Source organism: Lipotes vexillifer, unplaced genomic scaffold, assembly GCF_000442215.2.
Source record: "Lipotes vexillifer unplaced genomic scaffold, Lipotes_vexillifer_v1.1 scaffold109, whole genome shotgun sequence".
NCBI classification, from domain to species: Eukaryota; Metazoa; Chordata; class Mammalia; order Artiodactyla; family Lipotidae; genus Lipotes; species Lipotes vexillifer.
The window spans coordinates 1958996-1975706 of NW_006790015.1; the positions used below are offsets into that span (position 1 = coordinate 1958996).

The window sequence follows — 16711 nt, forward strand, 5'->3', positions numbered from 1 at the left end:
CCTGTGCGTCCGGAGCCTGTGCTCCACAATGGGAGAGGCCACAACAGTGAGAGGCCCGCGTCCCGCAAAAAAAAAAAAAAAAAAAAAAGTGTCCTCTGGTGGCGCTTATGCTCGCCTGGCCCCTGTGCCTGGACTGGGACTGCTGGTTACAGTGTATGATGCCTTTCAGTTTGGAGCACTAATTTTGGAGAAAGCAGCAACATTTGCATCTTAACTTCAGGGAAAGATGAGGCATGGCTGTAAAGTAATGAAAGAGATTTTCATTTGTAGCATTTGGAAAAGCAGTGTCACTACTTTTCCAGGGTGTCATTTTAATCCCTCTTTGGCTACTCCCTTTGCAGTTCTTGGGCTTGGGCAAGTCATTTAATATCACTGTTTTGTTTCTCTCTGGATTAATGATACAGTTTAGCCGCTCTCACTGAGATTTTTGTGTTTCATTCTTACTTGTTATTCAAGTACTCCCTGGCTGGCTTTCAGTTATGGTTGGCATGGGCTGTATTTTATTTTACTGGCTTAGAAGTCTTAAGAGGAGCTTCACTATTTAGAAATCAAACACGTTGTTTTCTTTTCAAGTAATGCTTTCCAAAAAAAAATGTGCTTTACTACTCTGTTTATCTAAACTTTACCCACTTCCATCAGTGTTTATGTGCAGATAATTATACTCTGTTAGCCCAGATAGAAGGTGATGACTGAACACAAGGTATTCTATCAGATTCTCACACCACAGACACGGGAACTCAGAGGTTCTTGGTAATCCTTTCCAGCTTTTCTTTGTTGATTGCGTGACTGGTCTTTTTTCACCTTATATGTAGGCTTTTCTCCATAGACAAAGTAGTTTTCTGTATTCCTCTTCCACTTCAAATCCTAACCCTCTACTTTATATACTCAGAGCATAGTGTCTGCAGGATCTACGATGCCCACTTCACCTCTAGGAGGGTAGAGAAAAAGCTCTTCAGTGTTGGGATGAGGTATCTTCCCCCCACCCAGGCATTTTCAAGCTTCACTCCTGCCCATCTCAGGTGAAATGAGTGACTGATTCAGGTTTTATCCTGATGTCCCGTCTGGGCTCATTATGAAACACTGGTTCTCCCTTTAGTTATCACTAAATGAATAAAGAGCTTGTCACCTTTTCTTGTTCATCAAAATATAGTTGTTGTACAGTATTATGTTAATTTCAGGTATACTACATAGTGATCAGACATTTGCACACATTATGAAATGATCACCACTATGAACGTAGTAACCATCTGTTTCCATACAAAGTTATTATAGTGTTATTGACCGTATTCCTCATGCTGTATAGCAGCGGTCCCCAACCTTTTTGGAACCAGGGACCAGTTTCGTGGAAGACAGTTTTTCCACGGACCGGGGTAGGGGGCGGTTTTGGGATGATTGAAGTGCATGACATTTATTGTGCACTTTATCGTTATTACCTTGGAATATATAATGAAATAATTATACAACTCACCATAATGCAGAATCAGCGGGAGCCCTGAGCTTGTTTTCAGTTGCCACTCACTGGTAGGGTTTTGATATGAGTCTGCAAGCAATTGATTTATTATGGTCTCTGTGCAGTCAGACTTCTCTGCTAATGATAATCTGTGTTTGCAGCTGCTCCCCAGTGCTAGCATCACTGCCTCAGCTCTACCTCAGGTCATCAGGCATTAGATTCTTTTTTTTGAATTTTATTTATTTTTTTATACAGCAGGTCCTTATTAGTTATCCGTTGTATACATATCAGTGTATACATGTCAGTCCCAATCTCCCAGTTCATCACACCACCTCCCCCCCTGCCACTTTCCCCCGTTGGTGTCCATACGTTTGTTCTCTACATCTGTGTCTCAATTTCTGCCCTGCAAACCGGTTCATCTGTACCATTTTTCTAGGTTCCACATATATGCATTAATATACGATATTTGTTTTTCTCTTTCTGACTGACTTCACTCTGTATGACAGTCTCTAGATCCCTCCACGTCTCTACAAATGACCCAATTTCGTTCCTTTTTATGGCTGCGTAGTATTCCATTGTATATATGTGCCACATCTTCTTTATCCATTCGTCTGTTGATGGGCATTTAGGTTGCTTCCATGACCTGGCTATTGTAAATAGTGCTGCAGTGAACATTGGGGTACATGTGTCCTTTTGAATTATGGTTTTCTCTGGGTATATGCCCGGTAGTGGGATTGCTGGGCCATATGGTAATTCTATTTTTAGTTTTTTAAGGAACCTCCATACTGTTCTCCATAGTGGCTGTATCAATTCACATCCCCACCAACAGTGCAAGAGTGTTCCCTTTTCTCCACACCCTCTCCAGCATTTGTTGTTTGTAGATTTTGACGATGCCCATTCTAACTGGTGTGAGGTGATCCCTCATTGTAGTTTCGATTTGCATTTCTCTAATAATTGGTGATGTTGAGCACCTTTCCATGTGCTTCTTGGCCATCTGTATGTCTTCTTTGGAGAAATGTCTATTTAGGTCTTCTGCCCATTTTTGGATTGGGTTGTTTGTTTTTTTAATACTGAGCTGCATGAGCTGTTTATGTATTTTGGAGATTAATCCTTTGTTCATTGATTTGTTGGCAGATATTTTCTCCCATTCTGAGCGTTGTCTTTTCTTCTTGTTTCTGGTTTCCTTTGCTGTGCAAAAGCTTTTAAGTTTCATTAGGTCCCATTTGTTTGTTGTTGTTTTTATTTCCATTACTCTCGGAGGTGGATCAAGAAAGATCTTGCTGTGATTTATGTCAGAGTGTTCTTCCTATGTTTTCCTCTAAGAGTTTTATAGTGTCCAGTCTTACATTTAGGTCTCTATAAACTCCATTTTGAGTTTATTTTTTTGTATGGTGTTAGGAAGTGTTCTAATTTCATTCTTTTACATGTAGCTGTCCAGTTTTCCCAGCACCACTTATTGAAGAGACTGTCTTTTCTCCATTGTATATCCTTGCCTTCTTTGTCATAGATTAGTTGACCATAGGTGCGTGGGTTTATTTCTGGGCTTTCTGTCCTGTTCCATTGATCTATATTTCTGTTTTTGTGCCAGTACCGTACTGTCTTGATTACTGTAGCTTTGTAGTATAGTCTGAAGTCAGGGAGTCTGATTCCTCCAGCTCCGTTTTTTCCCCTCAAGACTGCTTTGGCTATTTGGGGTCTTTTGTCTCCATACAAATTTTAAGATTTTTTTGTTCTAGATCTGTAAAAAATGCCATTGGTAATTTGATAGGGATTGCATTGAATCTGTAGATTGCTTTGGGTAGTATAGTCATTTTCACAATGTTGATTCTTCCAATCCAAGAACATGGTATATCTCCCCATCTGTTGGTATCATCTTTAATTTCTTTCATCAGTGTCTTACAGTTTTCTGCATACAGGTCTTTTGTCTCGTTAGGTAGGTTTATTCCTAGGTATTTTATTCTTTTTGTTGCAGTGGTAAATGGGAGTGTTTCCTTAATTTCTCTTTCAGATTTTTCATCATTAGTGTATAGGAATGCAAGAGATTTCTGTGCATTAATTTTGTATCCTTCAACTTTACCAAATTCATTGATTAGCTCTAGTAGTTTTCTGGTGGAATCTTTAGGATTCTCTATGTATAGTATCATGTCATCTGCAAACAGTGACAGTTTTAATTCTTCTTTTCCAATTTGTATTCCTTTTATTTCTTTTTCTTCTCTGACTGCCGTGGCTAGGACTTCCAAAACTATGTTGAATAATAGTGGTGAAAGTGGATATCCTTGTCTTAGAGTTCCTGATCTTAGAGGAAATGCTTTCAGTTTTTCACCATTGAGAATGATGTTTGCTGTGGGTTTGTCGTATATGGCCTTTATTATGTTGAGGTAGGTTCCCTCTATGCCCACTTTCTGGAGAGTTTTTAATCATAAATGGGTGTTGAATTTTGTCAGAAGCTTTTTCTGCATCTATTGAGATGATCATATGGTTTTGATTCTTCAATTTTTTAATATGGTTTATCACATTGATTGATTTATGTATATTGAAGCATCCTTGCCTCCCTGGGATAAATCCCACTTGATCATGGTGTATGATCCTTTTAATGTGTTGTTGGATTCTCTTTGCTAGTATTGTGTTGAGGATTTTTGCATCTATATTCATCAGTGATATTGGTCTGTAATTTTCTTTTTTTGTAGTATCTTTGTCTGGTTTTGGTATCAGGGTGATGGTGGCCTCATAGAATGAGTTTGGGAGTGTTCCTTCCCTTGCAATTTTTTGGAAGAGTTTGAGAAGGATGGGTGTTAGCTCTTCTCTAAATGTTTGATAGAATTGGCCTGTGAAGCCATCTGGTCCTGGGCTTTGGCTTGTTGGAAGATTTTTAATCACAGTTTCAATTTCATTCCTTGTGATTGGTCTGTTCATATTTTCTGTTTCTTCCTGGTCCAGTCTTGGAAGGTTATGCCTTTCTAAAAATTTGTCCGTTTGTTCCAGGTTGTCCATTTTAGATTCTCACAAGGAGTGCGCAACCTAGATCCCTCGTGTGCACAGTTCACAGTAGGGTTCACGCTCCTGTGAGAATCTAGTGTCACAGCTGATGTGACAGGAGGTGGAGCTCGAGCGATGGGGAGCGGCTGTAAATGCAGTTGAAGCTTCACTCGCTCACCCACCGCTCACCTCCTGCTGTGCGGCCCGGTTCCTAACAGGCCGTGGACTGGTACCGGTCTGTGGCCCGGGGGGTTGGAGACCCCTGCTGTATCGTATATCCCCATGGCTTGTTTATTTTATAGCTGGAGGTTTGTACCACTTTACCCCCTTCACCTGTGTTTGCCCCAGCCCCCACCCCTCTGTTCTTTGTACCTGTGTGTTTCCCTTCTGCTTTGTCATCTTTTTTTTTTTTTTTATTGCTTTCCCAGGTATAATGTTTAAGCTATTTCTGAGTCTCATGAGATTTTTCTTTATTAATAGATTACTTAGTTAACTCATGTTAGATTGGGGACTTTCTAAATGTATATTTTGGGAGAATAGTGGCCTTTTGTAGCTGACGCGTGACACTCACGTTATACTAACTTGCTTCATGTGGACCCACGTGAAATTTTTGTCACTGGAAGTTATAAATTAATTGGTTGATAACGTAGGTGGGTACATGTTAGCACTTATATTTGGGTGTGAGCTGTGTCAACATTAAGTTAGTGATTTGTTTGTGAAAGTGACCTTTTTTCTTTTTCCATAGAGAAATAAGTCATACTGTGCCAGATATATCTATCCATGGCAATCTCTCCTCAGTCCACTGCTCTCTGGATTTGTACAAATACAGGCTGATCCGGGGTTTGTTGGAGAACAACCTTGGAGAGCCCATAGAGGAATTCCTGCGGCCTTATGATTTACAGGACCCAAGCATTCACGTGAGTGTGCCGTTAGGTTCCTCCGTAGCTCTCGTGGTCTCAGCTGATGGTCATCCTGGGTGTCTTTTCCTCGAAGTCACCTGGGGAAAGAAGATGGAACCACGAGTAAATTAGGCTTCATGACGTCGACCCCATTTTTAGATTGGCATCGACTATGAATTGATCAGCATTTTCCTTTTCCAGACTGTTCTGAGCGGAGAAGTGTACACGTGCATGTGCTTCCTCATTGATATGGTAAATGTAAGTCTGGAGCTGAAAGATCCAAAAGGAAAAGAAGGTGCTGGGTCCTTAGCCAGGTATGGCTTTAATTATACTGTTTTACTGTTAGTAATGGTAATACAAATAACGCACACATTGTGCTCTGACGTAGAACAGAGGTCGCAGAGTAGTGGTTCACAGCTAAATGTGGTCTGCCCGCAAGGTGCTTTTTGTTGGTCTGCGCAGTGCTTTTTAAAAGTTTAAATTCATCGGTCTCTATCAGTCAAGATAGCTGAGGTTAGGCTGTAGTAACAAGGCACTCCAAAATACCAGTGACTTAGAACAGTGAGGATGTTTTTTCTCCTCGTGTTTCCTGTCTGTTATGGGTCTTGGGCTGCTCTGTTCACCCTAGTTACTCTGACTGCCAGCAGCTTGCTGTGCCAGCAAGAAAAGCAATAGCCCTGGAGTGGTCTTGAATGGCAGTGGAATCCCTGGTAGACCCCGTGGGGCTAGAACGTGGCCCCACAGGAGCGCAAAGGAGTCGGGAAGTGGTTTTGCTGTGTGTCTGCGTGGGGGAGCCCCAGAGCTATATCTGGGGCAGCAGTGACGACTGCCTAACTGGCCAACATTTGAAAACTGGGGAATTGCACGTAAAAAGTCTGGATTTCAGCTTTTGAAAAATTAGAAGCTTTGGCAGTACTGGGCCCGTGTTCTCAATTGGAAGCATCTGGAAACTGAGTAACAACTTGGGCAGCCTTTAGATAAGGCATATGCTTACCCAGCAGTTCACTAATTTATGTCATTTTCTTGGTTAGTGTAGGCCAGGAATTTGCGATTACTGGTATAAAACCCTCAAGAGTGCATTGTATTTTCACACTTGATAATCTTTTCATTTTCATCTCTTGACAGCCATGTAAAGTTGAGCAGATATTACTCCTGTTTTCCAGATAGAGTTTTTGACTAGTGTAAGATCAATCATATGGCTGGAAAAGTGGTTCAGTATTTGGAAACAGGACTTCAAGTCTCGTAATTTTTCCATGGAAGCACTCTATCTTCTATTTTGTATTTCCCTTAAAAATTCATTCAGGCCCGTATCTAATTCGGCTGATCAGAACATGGTATGGTGGGTGGAGCTGGGGTCCCAGATTGATTATCTTGTGAGCCAGCAGTTTTTTCTAATGACTGGTTATGCCCTTAGCTTTCTTTCCAATATGGAGTAATTCTGTATGGATTGCCCATTGCAGCTTTCTCTGTTATTAAAACAGTGGCAGTTCCAGATGCATTTTCTGTTGATGCATCAGCTGCATTATTTCTCTGTATGAAAAGTATTATTTGTTGTGGCAGTTCCCAGTAAACTTCAGTGGTCTTATGTAAAAATTCAGCCGATTCTGGAGAGAGAATCTTCCACGCAGGCTAGGAGTTGGCAGATGAAGGACTAAAGGGACCCTTATTATCCCTTGGGGATTATTACAAATATATAGTCTTACTAAACTTAGGTGAGAAATGAGAACACTAGTGAACCAAGTATATAATAAATAAGTGGTATTGTTATTCCTCACGAAGTTCCTACGGACAAGAGCATCTCCTTGGAAATGGAAAGTGAGATACAAGGCAAAGTGACACTAAATCCATTTTGTGGACACTGTTAAAATCTGTGACAGATCTGAGTGAAAGTTATTCTTCATAGAACTTAGGCATATTTATGATTTTGTTCTTTTATCTTAAATGTACATAATTTTGTAAAATGGAAGCGTTCAACATCTTGTCTGCTTTCTCCCTTAGATTTGACTTCAAGAAATGTAAACTGCTCTATGAGAGCTTTTCCAACCAAACGAAGTCCGTTAACTTGGTTTCCCATTCCATGATGGCTTTTGACACCCGCTATGCTGGGCAGAAGACCAGTCCTGGCATGACAAACGTATTCACCTGTATCTTTCAGCCCTCTAAGAACAGCAGCACTACCCAAGGATCCATTCAGATCGAACTGCATTTCAGGTAGGGGATCCAGACCCTGACTTTGCCTTTCTTTATCAGGACGCCTTTCTTTATCAGGACATTTCCTTCTGTGGACATTGGGCCAAGACCACGTCGGCTTTCGAACATCAAAAGAGCAAGGAATCAGTGAGAAGATAAATAGATAATGGCTTATCAGTGCAGCACACTATATTAGTATTCCTGTAACCATGCAGTTTCATTTATTGGCCAAAAGATGTCTCTGTTGCCTTAAAAACAGTTGTTTAGAATTAAACCAGATTATTAAAATTAACCAGCTGTAGACTGTTTTAATATGTAAAGTGACTTGGGGAAGGAAGAAATTGTGCTTATGTAAGAGGAAAATAAAAGTCTTTTGGTCTATAGAAATAGCAGAAGGGAAAGTGGTTTTGACTTGCATTATTGATTTGTTCATGCAAGTCTTAATGACTGACTTCTCCATGTAAAAAGAGCTTTAGCCTCTTTGAACTAGATTATGTTTTTCTTCCTGGTATTATGGGAGGCAGTGTTGTGTGTAGAAAGAGCCCATGTTTGGGGATCGTATAGAGCTGGGCTCAAACCTCGCTCTACCACTTTCTAGTAATGCATCCAAGGACAAGTTCCTTCATCTCTTTCAGCTGCAGTTTCATCTTCTATGAAACAGGAAAGACTAACTGTGCCCACCTGACCCACCTCATGCATAGGGTGGAGGTAATGCTTAAGATATTCTGGCATATACCGCTTGGCACAGATGGGAGCTGTTGTGATGATTCCTGATGTAGCTTGTGTTATTTGATGGCACACTACTGTAAGATTTTATGACTAGGTGGGCTTAGACTGGAAAACTGAAAAATTAGGTCTGATCGATAGAGATTCAAAAGCAGACCTTTGGAACTGATGTCGGTTTCACTCTCTTAGTGCTTAATGTTATCAGATAAGTTGTAAATATAAACCAGTAAGTAAGAAGGCTGGGAAAAACATCTTGGTTAGGCAAAAAAGGAAAAAAAAAAGTATCAAGATTGTTCTTATATTTGTATGTTTAAATATGTCTGACATTTCAGTGTGCTGTTCAGTGAATTCCTCGGGGTTGAGTTTTTTTTAGGGAGGTGTCGTGGTCTCCGTATGCCTTTAGGAAGTCTAGCAGAGTAGATATTTAAACTTCTGCATGAACTTTAAAAAAGTTCAGTAATAAGAATGCTAGTTGCCTCTTACTGAGCTGCACCATGGGCCAGGCACTTTACCCACCTTTAACTTAATTCTCACAAGTCTGTCCAGTGGGTCACTTCTTCCCTGTTTTACGGGTACTGATATCGAAGCTTGGAGGGGCTTAAATAACTCTTCTAAGGTCACACAGCCGTGAGTAAAGTAGGCAGAACTCAGACTTGGGCCTCTGATTTCAAAGCCCATGTCTTCTCTAACGCTTGTCAGGCCTACCACATTTTAGTGATTGGCCTGACTGTAGTCAGATGATAAGCTGGCTGTGATTTGCAGTTCCTTTGTTTGAAGATGATGTTTATTTGAACAGAGGGCTTGCATGTATCGCTCTTTGGCCCATCTGCAGAAACAGTTTCCTTTTGGGGTTGCTTTGTTGTTGATCTGGCTTCCTAAATATCATCTAGTTGTCCCACTTATCATATTTTTAATGTAGAAGGAGCCTTAAAATATTGATATATTTATATACTGAAGGTGTATAATTTCTTGGAGGCTAATAATAAAGTCCTACACCTTGGCTCTTGCTAACAGAAATACCATTGTTAGTGATAGGGTTAAAATGTTCTCTTGATTGGAACTTTTGAACGCCTTCTGTGTCTCAAGAAGAATTGCTCTTCTGTTGGGAATTTGTGTGTCAAATATAAATCACTTCACAGTGTTTAAAGGCTTGAAATATTTTCCAGAAAAGGGATCAGACACACTTTGACTTTTCCAGTTAGTTCATAGCTCTGACGATCTGTGTTCAAAATGGGGTGGAAAAATTTTACTGGGGGCAACATTTTTTCTCTATTACAAAAGGGTAAAGTGTTTCTGTGAAAAATGCTGTGTCTGTATGAAGGAGACATGCACCATTGTGCCCTTTTTCTAGAGGCAGTGAGCCAGGTTTAGGAGAAATAAGAGCCTAGAGAAGCCAGCCTTGAAAATATCTCCAAATCAGCTTTTCCTGAATAGAAGCCCCTTTTAGGACTGGGAAGCAGGTATGTGAAGCAGAGCCCCAGAAGCGATTTTGGGCTCATAGAACAAAGTTCAACCCAGAAAGCTCTGTAGGGGTGTCCCTAGCCCATCCTTCTTCTATCTTACCCATCTCTGCTGCTGATATACTAACAGGGCCTGGATGAGCCCCTGACCGCACCATGGTTTGAGGCCAGGCCTGAGAGTCCTCCTTGCACTGTAATTCTATATTTCACCCCAAATATAGAATTTGGGGTAATGAGGACAACAAAACTAACACTCTCTCCCCTTCTCCCGCATCTCTACTTCTAGGGCGCTTGGGGTTACACCCACAGCTAATGTCATCTTATTTGTCTACCCTCTTTGGCTAAAAGATATGGGCTTTCAGGCCGGTTCCAGCTAGAAAAACCATTTCATACTAGTATGTAAATTGGATGTTTATAAAGAAGTGATCCTAGACATCAAAGAAAGAGTGCCTCATTGATCTTCTAGAAACAGCCTGTAGGGAAGGGAACTGACATTTTTCGAACCTGTTATGTGCCCGGTGCTTTGTCTCCTACAGTGTTACTATTTCTCATTTTGTAAGTGGGGAAGCAGGCTCAGAGAAGGTAGGTGGCTTACCCAAGATAACACAGCTTATAAGTGACAAGATTTAAGCCTGTGCTCTTCCTACTACACCGGCATTGCTCAGCCTCAGCGCTGGTGACATTGTGGGTTAGAACATTCCATGTTGTGGAGCCTCTCCTGTACGTTGTGGGATGTTTAGTCTCGTCCCTGACTTCTGCCCACCAGATGCCTAGATGCCTGTAGGAACCCCTTCAGTTGTGGCAAAAATGTCTCCAGGGGACAGAATCACCCCTGGTTGGGAACTGCTGGACGACATGCACTCTGTTGCTTTCTTATAGCGTATTCCTTTTTGTTGAAGAATCTGACTGACTTCTGAAAACATACACTGAATATTTTATTAAACCCGGATTCAGAGTTTATTGATACTCAAAGTTCAGTTTAGAAAATGCTGGAGTACCACCTGCCCTAATAGAGTCACATATTTGCAAGTTAATGAAATATCATATTTCTCTTTTCCTATTTTATTTTTATGATCTTCCTTCTTGCAGGTCTACAAAGGATTCCTCCTGTTTCACAGTAGTTCTCAACAATCTCCGTGTGTTTCTCATATTTGATTGGCTGCTGTTAGTGCACGATTTTCTCCACACCCCCAGTGATACTAAGAAGCAAACTAAAGTTACTCCTTCACGCCACCGTAACTCTAGCAGCGAATCTGCTGTAATTCCCAAAACCGTGAAAAGTGGAGTAGTTACCAAGCGGTCTTCCCTTCCTGTGTCTACTGAAAAGCACCTGGAGGTCAAGGTCAATGTAACAGGTAAGTATATGTAGTTGTGAGTCACTGATTCTTAGTTTGGATATTAGGCTCCATCTGTGTCTTACAGGATGACTTTTCTGTTGCCTCTGCATTTTGACACGAGCACTCTTACACATTTGCATCCTTTGCAGACCAACAGGTGTCAAAGTTCCTGACCTCCGTTTTCAGGTGCGATTGCCTGGCCCACACTGAGCTGGCCCACACTGGGCTTCAAGATCTAGTCCCTCTCCTCTGCCGCCCCGATGCATATGCCTGGCCTGAATACCCACCTGGGCAGTGGTCTTTTTTCCCAATGTTAAATCTGGCTTCAATTTTCTCTTTGATCTCTAGGGCCCCAGCAGATGTACCTTACAGAGTTTAAGCAAAGGTGCTATGTGAAAATCTCAGTGTAGAAGACAAATAAGTGAGGGGATTGTTATTTTCTTTACAAAAAGAATATTTTCCTCTACAAACAGATTTACTACAGTTTTTGTTAACTAGTACACTCTTACAGTACATCTGTACATATGTGTGTATTTATTGTTATGTCTGTGATATACCCCGTCTGCTGCTCAGTGGTTTGGAAGAAGCTGGAGAGCACACTGCACTTGAAGGAGATTTAGTTTCAAAAGTTCAATTTATACATGTTTTTTGATGAAAACGAAAAGTAAATTTGCCATGTATAGATGAATAGAAAACTGTCTGTATCTACTAATGAAAAAAAGTCTACGTTAAATTAGTCCACATTCTTTGTGAACAACTTAAACAGCTACATAGATGACCTAGTGCTTTATGCTGCCTAACCAACATTAGTATCTGAATCCACTTCCTGGGATTTTTAAAACAGGTTGTCATTTGGCGAGAGAGCTTCTGAATGTCGCTCTGCCTCCCAGGAGACCTAGCTTAAAACTATATGCTAAAGAGAGAAACTGCATCCCAGTCTTTTCTGCCTGTGCAGTGCTCTGTCAGCTCAGCTGTGGCTGGCCAGATACAGGGAACTTGTTCCGGGTGGGAGTGAAGCAGAGTGTCGGCAGGCATCCTGCAGAACATATCTTTCTGGCCGATGTGTCAGCCCCGCACCCAGTAAATGTGCTACCTGGTTTGCGACAGCCTGCTGCCTTCCACTTCACAGCTTTGGCTTAGTTGACAATGCCGTCCTTTCCAGGCACAGAGTTTGTGGTCGTTGAAGATGTGTCCTGCTTCGATACCAACGCCATTATTCTCAAAGGCACCACAGTGCTCACCTATAAGCCCCGGTTTGTCGATCGGCCCTTTTCAGGAAGTTTGTTTGGCGTTGAGGTAAGAAGTCTGTGTGTTGATTGAAACACTAAATGTTTGGCTCAAGAGAAAAGCATCTGGAGGAGAATTTTACCTCCTAAACTTTCATTTGGGGAAATAATTAATGGGATTGGAGGGCCCTTGTCCTCTTCTCTACATTTTCTCCTCAGATCTACCAGGTTATTCTAATGTGTGAATTCAGTCACCCAGTGTCAGGCTGTGAATGTGTGGAGGGGCTTTTACCTCTTTCTCTCTCGCCCTCCCTTCCTCAGAAAGTTCAAGGAAACTCTTCTAGTCCCCATTACCCCGCCGGGCTCCTTGTCGTGTCCTCTAGTTCTGCAGGTCTAGGCTCTGGTGAATTGTGAAGGTGAGGAAGGGGTCCTTGTTTCTCCTGTATCCCCTTCCCCCACGTTCAGTGCTTGTCCCTCCGAAGACCTAGGGCTTTATGGTCATGGAAACTTGTCTATAAAAGTGTTAAGGACTTTTTGTGTTATCCTTCTGGGAATATCTGATCTATAAAAGGGCACGTCTAGAGAGTCAGGCCTGACCTAAAGGACTGAGTCTCTAACAGAGGTGGTTGTGGCTCTGATCTGATCTCATGAAGGGGCTAATTTGCACTGGGATGGCTTTTGTAGCCAGAAAATTACATTATACAATGTCCAGCAGAAACTGCTCTGCCTCTTTTTCTGTAGTTTTTTTTTTATTTTTTTTGCGGTACGTGGGCCTCTCACTGTTGTGGCTTCTCCCGTTGCGGAGCACAGGCTCCGGACGCGCAGGCTCAGTGGCCATAGCTCACGGGCCCAGCCGCTCCGCGGCATGTGGGATCTTCCCAGACCGGGGCCTGAACCTGTGTCCCCTGCATCGGCAGGCGGGCTCTCAACCACTGCGCCACCAGGGAAGCCCGCTCTGCCTCTTTTTAAGCCAGGATGTGTGGAGACAGAAGGAGAAACGAGGTAGATTATTATCTCTGTCAAATGTTCTTAAGTCACTGATCTCAGCTAACATTCCTCTTGTTAGAATATTAGAATATTTGGTTAGGGATACTCATCATTTCCTTCCCATTTATGACTAAGCTTTTTCATACCCAGTTCTTTCCAGTGGTATTTCAGAGGTTGAACGAACAAAAATTATTTTCACTGTCAGCAGTATATGGAACTTCTTTTTTTTTTTTTTTTTTTTTTTTTGGTCTCAGAAATATAGCTGAATAACCTGTAGAGATTTTATTTCTCTACCACTTGTTTCTCTCATGTAAAGAAACCTCAGTGTGAGAGGAGAGGGATTTGCATGCTGGTGTGATGTGATGTGAGTTGGTCATGAAATTGCGATTCATCTGCTTTCCAAGCCACCACAATACCAGCTTTGAATGGAAAAGTTTAGTGATTAATTAATGAACTGTCAGGTACAGTTGGGTTTTGTGTAGCAGAAGCCCCTGAAGGAAAAAGGAAAATGAAACTTTCCTGCTCCAAAGCCTTAGAAAAACTACATGGCAAAATATTTGAGATTCCTGGAAATTCAGTCTTTCAATCTTGTTCTTTAGGCAGCACAATTGGATCCGAATTTTAAGACCGCCCTAATACATCATTGGGGGAGAACTTATAAAGAAAGCAAAATGAGTTCATCTCGAGTACAGCAGAGGACCTTGGTGGCGCATGTTTTTCAGTAGCACTAGAAAATGCCAAAAAGCGGGGAGGGAGCAAGGGAGACCAAAGCAATGCTTTCTTCTGTCTTCTTGAGCGTGCAACATAATTTGATCCTAGGATGGGAGTCCTCCCTCCCTTTTCTCTCCCCATAAATATGTTTTTTTTTAAATTATAGAACATTTCAAACATACACAAAGTAAACAGAATAATATAATGAACCCCTGTGTACCTTTCACCTAGGTTCAAAAATAAATGTATTTATTTTCAGTTGTGAAAGTAACAACTATATTACATAAAATTAGGGAAGGGGAGGGGAAAAAATCACCTATCCCACCTTACATAATCTCTCTTGACATTTTGATGTGTTTCTTTCCTTATAGTTATGGCGTAATATTATTTTGATTGGGCTGCTTTTTCACATAACCTATATTGTAACTGTCTTCTTATGTTTCATATGGTCTTTTAAACTGTTCCTTTTAAATGGTCACAAAATATTCCACCGAGTAGATGTGATAAAACTTTGGTTGCTCTTAATTTTTTGATTCACTGTTAAATAATGGTTCAGTGAATTTTTCTATGTTTTGCATTATTTCCTCGGGCTAGTTCCTAGTAAGAAGTAGGATTACTGGATCAAAGGGTGTGATGTTTTTAAGCCTCTTGTTACATATCGCTAAACTGCCTTTCCCACGGGCGAGCCACTGCGCTCCTGGCAGTGGGTGAGAGCCTCAGCCTCCCTCTTCACAATGTTCATTTCAGTGGTTGCTCTGGGCTTTTGATATTATAGGGCTGAGTGCTTCTGAGATGGTCCCTTTTCTCCTGACGGTTAGACTCTTCCTGAATCAGACATTAATTCCTGCCATATTGCATTTCACTCTCTAGGTGTTTTCATGCCGACTAGGAAATGAGCAAGACACAGCTCTTTCAATTGTTGATCCAGTACAAATTCAAGTGGAGCTGGTGGGGAATTCTTCTTATCAGAATAGTTCAGGATTGATGGATGCATTCAATAGTGAGGACTTCCCACCTGTCTTAGAGGTAATGATGACAAATCTGTGTAACACACTGAGACGCTCTCAAACACTTTCCTTTGCTTGAACTGCTTACTTAACTCTGCCAAACTCAGCAACATTTTGGTTACTTCAGCAAATACAAAATAAATATGACAGTGTCTCTGCCCTAGAAGATCTTTCAGTCTTGTGGAGGATAAAAGACCTTTTAATTGTCTGGTGTGATCTTGAAGTTCTATAAAGCTTTACAGAAAGCAGAGTTAGGAATATTGACTGTGAGTGAAGCTAAAAGTGAGTCTGATCAGAGGGGTAGGATGTAAATAGGCCGAGAAGGAGAGCATTCCAAATTAGGAAGCAGCAGAGTCAGGGGCAGAAATGGCCCAGCAGACCTGAGGCCGAGGGAGGTCTCACTAGAAGACAGACGTCTACAGGGCAGTGAGGAGGAGAGGGGAGGGGAAGCAGAGCAGGTGAAGCCAGGCAAGCGCGGCTTAAGACTGATGTTTTATTTCTTCGGTAGCGGGGGCGTAATTAATTAGTAATCCATTTGAACCGTAGGAGGATTGAAAGAGAGAGAAAAGCCATTCTGATTTTAGGGCTTCAGAAATCATGAAAAATAAGTAAGAAATAAAGCACTGTACCCAGACTTCAAACAGCCATCACATTTCAAAGTGGTCTTGTGTTGGTGTCTGTACTGCTTTTACCAGTGGTAGCTGAGTTGCTGTTGTCTGAGGAAGACCAGATTTTCAGAAATATTAATGTGGAACATGACTCATTTAAAGTTCTGTTTGAATAAAGGAGAGATAAATTTTGTTGGGTGGTCAGAGATTTTAAAAAATTAAGTAGATCGAAGCAAAATGGATTCACAGAGTGTTGCTAATAGGTGATCCTGTCTCCACCAGAGCCATTCTCCGATTCTCTGCTTTGATGATTAATGTGCTTGTATGAAGATCATTCTACTGAAGTATTAAGTGCTCTAGTAATTTTCCTTGCTTAGTATTTGGTACAGTTTTGTGACATTTGACCTCACAGCTGAGACGTTTTACCTCATGGCTATTAATGCTTAATTTCAAGATCTCCCCTGTCTTCACAATGAGAAATGTCTGTTGGATTTCTAGAACTTGAATTAGAGTGATACCTGTAAAGAGGTGTGGACACAAAAGCAAGTGCAACTTTAAAAACTGCCACCTTTTAAATTTTGTTAGATTCAGTTACAGGCCCTGGATATCAGACTCTCCTATAATGATGTTCAGCTGTTTCTGGCCATTGCAAAATCCATCCCAGAGCAAGCTCATGCTGCAGTACCAGACACAGGGGCCTTGGACGCTGACTCCTTCAGCAGTTACCTTCCTGGTGCATCTCAAAGGGGAGAGGAAATCAGAGAAGGGACAAGACACACCTTAGACCCTGTCTTGGGTACGTATTAACCATAAAACCCACTCAGTCTTCCCAAAACTCCCCTTCTTTTTAACTTTTCAGATTTTCTTTTGCACAGTTAAATTGTTCAGGGTATAATTGTGTCATTAAGTATAATTGTAGGTCATAAGTATGACTGTCTAATTTTTTTTTAATTTAAAAATAAACAGCCCAAACCAACTGTTCTAGCCTACAGTATTTTTCCTTTTACAGTTTCTTCCAGACATAATGGACAATGCTAAGGTTTAGTTTTAAACTTCAAGTTTTCCTCCCAAGTTATATGGATAATAATACTAAGTTTCAGTTGTAAGCATTTAAAAGACAGCCAATGTAGGGAA

The 16711-nt window shown here is 41.3% G+C and overlaps 1 protein-coding gene across 1 annotated transcript in view; it reads left to right on the forward strand.

The window, feature by feature from the left end:
- VPS13D (vacuolar protein sorting 13 homolog D) overlaps positions 1 to 16711 on the forward strand; it is a 242824-nt gene that overhangs the window by 59717 nt on the left and 166396 nt on the right. Inside the window, exons 25-32 of the mRNA XM_007463189.1 lie at positions 4645 to 4661; positions 5172 to 5343; positions 5527 to 5639; positions 7324 to 7536; positions 10791 to 11056; positions 12201 to 12334; positions 14833 to 14988; positions 16163 to 16373. Coding sequence (XP_007463251.1) covers positions 4645 to 4661; positions 5172 to 5343; positions 5527 to 5639; positions 7324 to 7536; positions 10791 to 11056; positions 12201 to 12334; positions 14833 to 14988; positions 16163 to 16373 — 1282 coding nt within the window. The remainder of the gene's footprint in view (positions 1 to 4644; positions 4662 to 5171; positions 5344 to 5526; positions 5640 to 7323; positions 7537 to 10790; positions 11057 to 12200; positions 12335 to 14832; positions 14989 to 16162; positions 16374 to 16711) is intronic.